The sequence below is a fragment of the Phoca vitulina genome, unplaced genomic scaffold (assembly GCF_004348235.1).
Source record: "Phoca vitulina isolate PV1807 unplaced genomic scaffold, GSC_HSeal_1.0 scaffold21, whole genome shotgun sequence".
NCBI lineage: Eukaryota > Metazoa > Chordata > Mammalia > Carnivora > Phocidae > Phoca > Phoca vitulina.
The window spans coordinates 29,704,582-29,713,408 of record NW_022589724.1 but is presented as its reverse complement, the minus strand read 5'-3'; the positions used below and the strand labels follow the sequence as shown (position 1 = coordinate 29,713,408).

The 8,827-nt window shown below is 50.1% G+C and overlaps 1 protein-coding gene across 1 annotated transcript in view; it reads left to right on the top strand.

The window, feature by feature from the left end:
* DDX31 (DEAD-box helicase 31) overlaps positions 1-8,827 on the top strand; it is a 70,072-nt gene that overhangs the window by 17,319 nt on the left and 43,926 nt on the right. The window contains 5 exon segments of the mRNA XM_032418223.1: positions 942-1,061; positions 1,171-1,277; positions 2,296-2,531; positions 3,246-3,422; positions 6,663-6,722. Of these exon segments, the coding sequence (XP_032274114.1) occupies positions 942-1,061; positions 1,171-1,277; positions 2,296-2,531; positions 3,246-3,422; positions 6,663-6,722 (700 nt within the window).

Sequence of the window (8,827 nt, the reverse complement as noted above, 5' to 3'; positions counted from 1 at the left end):
ACGACTGAGCCCCCCAGGCCCCTTTTTTTTTTTTTTTTTTTTTTTTGGCAGTTTTCTTTTTCTTTCACATTTAAGAAGCCTGACGGTAGCCCATCCCAGGCTGGCATGGTTCTCTGGTATCAGGATCTAAGTCCCTTCTATCTTTTTGTACCACTAAGTGAGGCTTCCATTTTTAAGGGTACTCCATATTCTTAGGGAGTTGTTGGAGCTCCAGCCATTACATCTTGTTCCCTGCCAGGAGGAACAAAGATCATCATATGTCCTCCCTCCAGAGATACTTGTGGTTTTTGCATATTCCCTTTGTCCTTCTATCCCATGCTTGAACATAGGCACACGACCATACTTAACTTTAAAAGAGACTGGAAAATATACTCAGCTAAAAATTGGAAGCTTTAATTGCTATGGAAATACGGGATAAAGGATATTTGGGAGTAAGAACTGAGATTTATTCTCCCTAGTCTACAGGACAAAGCTAGGCCCGCATTGTATGGAGGTTACAAAAAAGATTCGGTATAAGAAAACATTCTAGCCATTAGATCACATTTGTGTGGGATAACTCATTTAGGTTGGAGGTTCCCTGGCACAGAAACCTTCAAGAACAGGCTAGATGACCATCTATCTGGAATGTTCTAGAAAGAAAGGACCAATGGATCAGATAAAGGGCATTGGATTATATAGTAAAGATTCCTTTCAAATTTTAAGATTTTATGAATTTAATATAATTTTGGATCTTAATAATTACATTCTATATGAAAGAAACTTTGGAGGAAAATGGAAACTCACATACATCTTTGTATCCATTTGTCATCGTGTTTGTCATGGCTTCACGCTGTGCATGTTGGTACTAGACATGAATCTGTCTCCTGTGCCTATTTCTGGTGTTTTCTATTGATATAGGCCCATTTGATTTATTTTCTTTTATGATACATAATTTTAAACAGACTCCGCAAAGGAATAAATATCCTTATCTCAACTCCTGGGCGACTGGTGGACCATATAAAATCCACAAAGAACATTCATTTTCGTCGGATACGGTGGCTCATTTTGGATGAAGCAGACAGGTGAGCCTCACCCAGAAGCATGAAAAGTAGCAGAAAAGAGCTGCTTCTGCTGGGTCATTGCAGTCTTTACTTTGCATGTGGAGTAAAATTCCCTCTCTTGAAACCACAGAATCTTGGATTTGGGTTTTGAAAAGGATATCACAGTGATACTCAACGCTATAAATGCTGAGTGCCAGAAACGACAGAACGTCTTGCTGTCGGCGACACTCACAGAAGGTGAGTTGAAAAGGAGTGCTCTTTGTTCTTAACCAGGAGGGAAGACGTAGATGTAATGGGTGTCATTTGTCCGCAGTGGTTCTCAGCGCTGGGGGCAGAAGCTGAGGAGGCAGGTGTCCCTAAAGCACTGCCTTTTCAGACTCCTGTCTTGCCTCCCTCTTCTAGTCACATCAGGCTCTCCCATGCTCCCCAGGGTGTGGGAGGGAGGGCAGGGCAGATCCAGAGCCACCTCAGTTAGGAGAGTGCTTCCGGTGCTCGTGGCAGGGTGAGAGGAAGAGAAGAGGCTGACTCCCGTCCATCCAGAGGTTTCATGAGGTTTTTTTGTGGGTGTTATCAGCCTACCTTTCTCTTAAAGAGCATTGACCCTTAAACAGAGACCTAAGTTCATTTCTGTCTTTCCATCTTCATGAGATGGACATTCTGAGCTCTCTTTCATAGACGGGGCACTGAGGCTTGGCAGAGTCACTCTCTCAACACAACCCAGCTCGCATGTTCTCAGATCTGGTTTACACGTTTTACTGGCCCTTTGACAGTATGCACATAACCAGTTCTTAAAATGTATCCTAAGTAACATTAATTTTGAGAGATAATCCATGATTCTGTGCTCAGAAGTTTGGGGAATGCCACACGTTTCCTCCTGCTCTTAGAAATTCCTGGTGTGTGTCAACACAATAAAGGTTCTGAGAAGGCCTGTAAACCTATAAAACCCTATGACAGAATTCTGTGACACCCTTTTATCAGTAGATAGAACTGTAGAACCCTTGCGGGGCGGGGTGGGGGAGACAGCTGTTAGTGTCCCTTTCAGTGGTCTTGCCCAGGTCAGAGTTGAGAAATGCTGGTGTGGAATCAGTGGGCCTCCTCCACCAGATTGAGCACAGGGCAGGCCCTTGCGGCCCTGGTGTTGCCCATAGGGAGTCTCTTCATCAGCCTGGACGTGTGGCGTGGGGGGTGCGCGTATGAGACTAGCCTCACGGTGTGCGCCCCTCACCTGTTTTGCCTCTTTCACTTTCGCTCCAAGGTGTGACACGGCTAGCTGATATCAGCTTGCTCAATCCGCTCAGGATTTCTGTCCTGGATGGACACTGTGGCGAGTCGGACCCAAAGGGCAGAGCAGTTCCTGAGGCCTCCCCTCTCCCAGCTGGTGGTGAGCCGGACAGCTTTGCGATTCCGGAGAGTCTTGATCAGCATGTGACACTGGTTCCCAGCAAACTGAGGCTCGTCTCCCTGGCGGCCTTCATCCTACAGCAGTGCAAGGTGGGCCCGCACACGAGGCCCGGCTCAGTCGAGGGAAGAAGGTCCCGTTTTCTTTGTGTCAGGTGTTGATAGCAGCGAACTGAGGCACCCTCACTTGCACACACGCACAAAAGTTTTCCAACTAAACCGTGTTCGCGAACGCAGACCTTACCAGTCAGCGGTTTCAGGGTTGTGGTGAAGAACCAGAGGTCAGGGATAGCTGCCACGTTCGACATGAAATCTGCCCTAATCCTCTTCTGGGCCTGAGAACCAGGAGCATCACAGGTAGCAGAAACATCTGAATGTGGGCAGACAGAGGGGCCCGGGCTTGTGGTTTTGAAAGAATCCCAGTATTTCTGTGTTTACGAGATCGCGTGCTAACTTTCCGTGGTATGTGGGAGAGTAGTGGGTGCGGGGCTGGAGGGTGAACCTCACGTCTGCTGCGCGCGGCGAGCGCTGCATGTGTGCAGGGAAGAGTAGCGCACGGCCCCAGCCTACGGCGTGTTTGTCTGTCTCAGGTTTGGGAAACCCGGTCAAAGTTACAGCTCTACCATTTTCCTCTCATCTCCTCTTTGTAGCATGTTGTTTCAAGGTTATTTTTGTAAAATCATTCAAAGCTGTCTGTCCCCGTTTCCAGATGGGGCTGGCAGGACTGTGTATTTTAGAGAAATACTCATTTTAGTGTCACCTGATCTTAAAAACGTGGTGGTTCTTTCCCCCTTTGTACTGATGTAGTTTGAAAAAGACCAGAAGATGATCGTCTTTTTCTCGAGTTGTGAGCTGGTGGAGTTCCACTACCACCTCTTCCTACAGACCCTGCAGAGCCGCTCCGGGGCCCCGGCGTCAGGGCAGCTGCCATCTGCCTCCACGCCATTAAAATTCCTGCGGCTGCACGGCAACATGGAGCAGGAGGTGAGCACCGCGCCGTCCCCGGGAGTGGAGGCAGGCGCGAGTCCTCCGGGGTCAGCGCGGCCTTCCCTCTCGGACCCCACTGGGCTGGGTGGGGACGCGCTGCAGGCGGGCGACCTGCCGGCACTGGAAGCAGACCCCACGGCTGCGTCGGTGGCGTGGGCAAGGGCGTCTATTGTTTCCGTGCGCTCTTGCTCTGGGAGCTGCCCTCTTCCACCTGAGAGAGCTCACAGGCCCGTCTTGGCCCGAGTCTGCCTCAACCAGCTGTTAAGGCAACAGAGTACCACTAAGTAGCTGGCACCAGGGAAGGGTTTTGCCTTTTTAGTACCCAGTGTGTAATTAGGGCTTGATGTCTTCAAATTAAGAGCATTAATGGAGCTAAATTGTGGATCCCATATGGTACTGCTGAGCGCGACTGCTGTCATTGTCAACAAGATACAGCGCTTTCACTCTTAACACCTTGGTTGGGAGAGGGGCTTCAGGGCCTCAGCTCTCTCTCGGTTCTGAGTTATACTGTTGTTCTGGAAGAAGAGAAGAGCGTCTCCCTGATTTTAGATTCTGAGCCGCATGGCCCTCATTCCGTTGAGGGGGTCGGCAGAGAGCAGACTGAGGGGAGCGCGCTGGCGTGGAAGGAGGACAAGCGGGCCCTGCAAGGGGGAGCCATGTTGCCCTAGAAGGAGGTGACCATGTGCGCAAGACGGTTAGGGAGAGACGACCAGGAATCGGAGCAAGACTTGAAATACACAACATCTTTAAAGCTGAAGGAGACATTAAAGTCATCAAGTCCAGCCCCCTTCTTGTGCCTGCTTTTGTCGTTTTAATAATTAAGAATGTGGAGCCTCAGAAAAGGGAGCTTGCTCAAGGTCACTCAAGGACATAGCTTCTTATTTACCACAAGATTGGATAGAATTTCCTGAGTAGTCCAGCCTTTGTGCTTGGTTTTCAACTTCAAGGTCCCTGATTCAGTTGAGTTTGTAGATTTCATAATTTAATGCCATTTACAGTGTTTGTTCCTCATCCTCTCGGTCTTTTTCACCCGAGGCCTTCTGCAGGGCGGGCAGGAGGGTGACGAGGGAGCTGGACATGGGCCCGGGAGGATCTAGGAATTTGAAGAGGCCATGTAAAAGCTTTGTAGTGAAATTATTTCAAACCGTTTGCCTCACGTTTGAAGGGCAGTGGTCCAGCAGGGCGCTCACGGCTGTATGCTCTGGTCCTGCCTCTGCCTTTACCGGCTGTGTGACCTCAGGAGAGCGTGTCACCTTCCCGTGCCCCAGTTAGCCCGTCTCTCAAAGGGAGGGGATACTAGTACGTACTTCACAGGTCGCTGTGGTGAGGCACTGAGTGAACGCAGAGTACGTGCTCCGCGTAGGACCTGGTTCGTGCGTGCTATGTGGATGAAGGTGCTGTTGCTACTGTTGTTCTCGCTCTTTCCCGAATGGTCGGTCTGCCACTTATGTTGTTCTGTTTGTTAAGTATTTAGCCTTCGTGGCCTTCTCATGAGATGGGTAGAAGATGGGAGGCAGTACCTCTGGATACTGTTCTACTGGCGTTCTCGTCCCACGCTAAGCTAAAACCAGCCCTGTCCCGTCTGCCTGGCCGCTGCTCCACGTGACCTTAGCATGGTCTCCCTGGTGGTTGATGTGGCCCTGACCACGTTTGTGAGTGTTAGGGAGCAGTTGCCATTTGAAGAAGTTGCTGCCTGATCGCTGTGAGGAATGCTCGGGTTTGGCAGTTTTTTCCTTACCCCAAATCTGAATACGTTTCGTCCAGTCCACAGGACATCTCACGGGCTTTTATGAACTTTCCTGATTTTTTTTTCTAATTTTCACTCTACAGTGTATCCATTAAACATGACCCTTCTAAAGACGGTGAAGCACTCTGGGCAAGTGCAGCTGTCCTCCTCGGGGCCTGGCCACCGGCTCTGGAACGCAGCTCCCTGGGTACAGGTGCCAGTCCGATCCTCTGCTGTGTGCACGTCCCTTGGGCAAGAAGTGACTTCACCTTTCTGTGCCTCAGTTCCTCCATCTGGAAATGGGGGTGGTGATAGTACTGCTCATGGGGTTTCGTGCGGATGAGGCGAAGTTCAGGCCCACAGACATAGGCCGTGCGTGCTGGTTATCATTACCCACCACGCCCAGTGAGGTGTGCCTGGGGCTTCCAGTCACGTGACCAAGGAGAGGCACGTGAAGGACCAGAATGAGGTACACCCCAGTGGCCTGATGGCTGTGCCCAAGCAGAAGGAGAGACGTCACTTTTTCCTTTTTCCCACATTTTTAGTGGTTTGGTTGTATTCCTTTTTCTGTTGCTGACAGACAGACATGGCCAAGTCTGAGCTGCTCACTGTGTGGTGACTCGGGCCACGGTGAGCGTGCCCTTGGCAGGCCTTTCGAGCGGACACACCCTGTGGTACAGCAAGACTGCCTTTAGGGTTTTACCCCAAGGGAGTGATGAAACACGTGTACAACAGATTATCTGTGACGGTGTTGATTCCAGCATTGGGTGTAATAGCAAACAATCGGAGACAACCACAGGTGCCCATCACGGAGCATTGACTGAGCTGAACGCAGATTTGTTGGCATGAAAGGACCTTCGTATCCTGTTGGTACACGAGCATGTTAGTAGTAGAAGTAGAGTACTGCCATTCCTTAAGAAGCCACGTCTTGGGTCACGTGCCCAGAAGGGGTTGCCTGCGATGGGCTTTGTTTGCTTTGAGTGGTGGGACGATTTGGTTTTCTTCCTCTGACTTAAAATATATAACTTTCTCCAGTTGAAATATATGATTTTATAATTTTTAAGTTTTCTTTAAAATTCATTTTTAAAAAATTGTTCTGCAGGAAAGGTGGTTGTTCTTCATGCCTCTGGACCACCTGTAGAAAAACGTGTTTAGAATAACTTCTGAGTTGAGAACCGGGAGTAACAGTAACTTGTGGCCTTGGGCCTTGCCTGCTCCTGGTATCGGCTGTTCCTGAAGGGTGTACCGCCCCCCCCGCCCCCAGCCCTGTCTCACTGAGATGTGCTGCCCCCAGCGCTCCACGACTTTGTTACAGTCGGAGAAGTCTAGTCCCGGAAGGACAGGTCTGACGGGAAGATGGGAAGGATCTACTTCTTCCTCTTTCTTGGTAAAGCCTCTCAGTGCCTAGAAGTAGATCTAGCAGTAGGAACCAGGGGAGTTATGAGAATCTAAGCCTACTTGCTGGGACTGACCTCGGAGTCGTAAGGCAGTGTTTTTCCTTGTTTTTGTAGGAAAGAACAGCAGTGTTTCAAGAATTCTCACATTCCAAGACAGGCGTCCTTCTTTGTACGGTATGTACCCCTCTGCACTCCACGGGGAGGCCAGGACCCCCTGCCTTTCCTCTTGCCAGGTTGCCTCGCGGCCAGCCCCACAGGGATCCGGGCTAGCAGGGGCTTCTGGGTGTGGCGGGTCGCCTTGCACTTCTGGTGTGTCACCTGACTGTGCCACCACGCAGAAGTCATGCCGATTTGCTCACTAATAGTGGCAGCTGTTGGTCTGAAAATGTGTGAATCTGGGCGATTTCTATCCACCAAAAACGTGTAAATTACAGCTATCGGGAGTAATTAGAGCTGAGAAAGTCTCTTCGCAACAGAACCACTCTCCTTGCCTCTGCTCGCCTTTTTTAAAAGGAAAATAGATGTGCTTGGACAGATTTTCTTTGCTGTTGTCTAAAACTGTTATTTGTATTATTTGCCCTGCAGTTTTTGGGGCCAGGTCACTCAGCCTCAGTCCTGGTGGGCTCGTGTGGCCGCCGCCTGCACCACAGAGCTGGCCTCTTGGATCGCCTCTCACGTGCTCTTTTGAGATTGAAAACTCACACCTTCGGTGCCCCCTTCTCTGGGGTTTCACTTCACCATGGTTGTCGCCAGCTCCCAAGATTAAAGTATCTTCCCTCCTTGTGCCATCTTGGATGGTATAACTTAATCCCCGCCTGGGTATCTGAGAAATCCCTGTCCACGCAGTCCTGAAGTTGCACTGAAACCGGGTCATCCAGTGGGCGAGTGCTGGATGAACAGACTGTTGGCTGTTGTCTAGGCCTCACTTTTTCATGCAGTTACTTTTTTTTTTTTTTTTAAGATTTTGTTTGTTTATTTGACAGAGAGAGAGAGAGAGAGCACAAGCAGGGGGAGTGACAGCAGAGGCAGAGGGGGGAAGCAGGCTCCCTGCAAAGCAGGGGGAGCCCGATGCAGGACTCGATCCCAGGACTCTGGGATCATGACCTGAGCCAAAGGCAGACGCTTAACCAACTGAGCCACCCAGGCGCCCATGCAGTTACATTTTAAGGAACCCCTGCTCTGCAGTCAGTTTTCAAGGTAAAAGGCATTGTCCTCTTCCCAGACACAGGGTTTATGAGTGAGTACGGCTTTGTTTCTTCTGCACGAGGTGGCTGTCCAGTCACCCATTTATCACAGGGTGCCAGTTCTCACACGAGTGTGGCAAACCGTGGCTCTGTGACTCGGTCGTGCAGATCTGGGAATGGTCACTACTGGCACGCCTGCCTCCTGAGGAAGACCAAGTCTGACCAGGGGCCCTCCCCTTTGTGAAGCCCATCCGCAAATCAGACGCTTGTGTTTGCGCTCAACCACCTGTAAAGGCCGGGTCTACAGTGAAGATGAGTCCAGATGATCTATTTGACAAAGAAATTTGTCAACAATCGTAATCATGTCCAGTAATACTTGCTGGATCCTGACCCCTTCCTGTCTCCTTGATCTCCACTTTCCCCCCTTGTTCCCTGCCCTCAGCCAGACAGGCTCCTCTTCCTGCTCCCTGAATGCAGCATCCCTCCTTTTTCTGGCCTTGGGGGCCTCGTATGTGCATTCCCTCTGCCTGGGAAGCCCGCCCTGACTTGGACTAGCCCCTCCTTAGGCCTCCGCTTCAATTTCAGTTTTTCAGGAAAGTTAACTCCGGGAACCCCAGTTTTTTCCCATTAGGCACTCCCACTGCACCCCGCACTTCTTTATGGCACTCATCACACCTGGTCTTAGGTGTCCTCCCCCCAAGATCATGAGCCCCTAGAGATGGACTGTGTCTTGTCTGCAGTCCCCTGTCAGTGTCTGGCACGGAGCAGGTGTGCATACACACTCAGTATTTGTGGACCGAACAGGTGGATAGTTGGGACTCAAGAAACGCAGCGTTGAAAACCACCACTATCTGCCTGCCTTTTTCTGAAGACTGAGAGAGGCTAAAGTTATGCTTGCTAGTGGGAGTAAGTCGTCTTTTTCATACACATGATGTACCTGAGGGGTGAATGTTACAGGTTGTCCATATCGAAACAGGAACAGTAGGAACCTTTGTGTGGGGGTTTAAGACAGGAACAAAATGTTTTATCTTTGACCTTTAAGATGTTGGGTTTGTCCCTGGTGGAATATTTTTAAGTCTCCTGGTGTTTTTTACA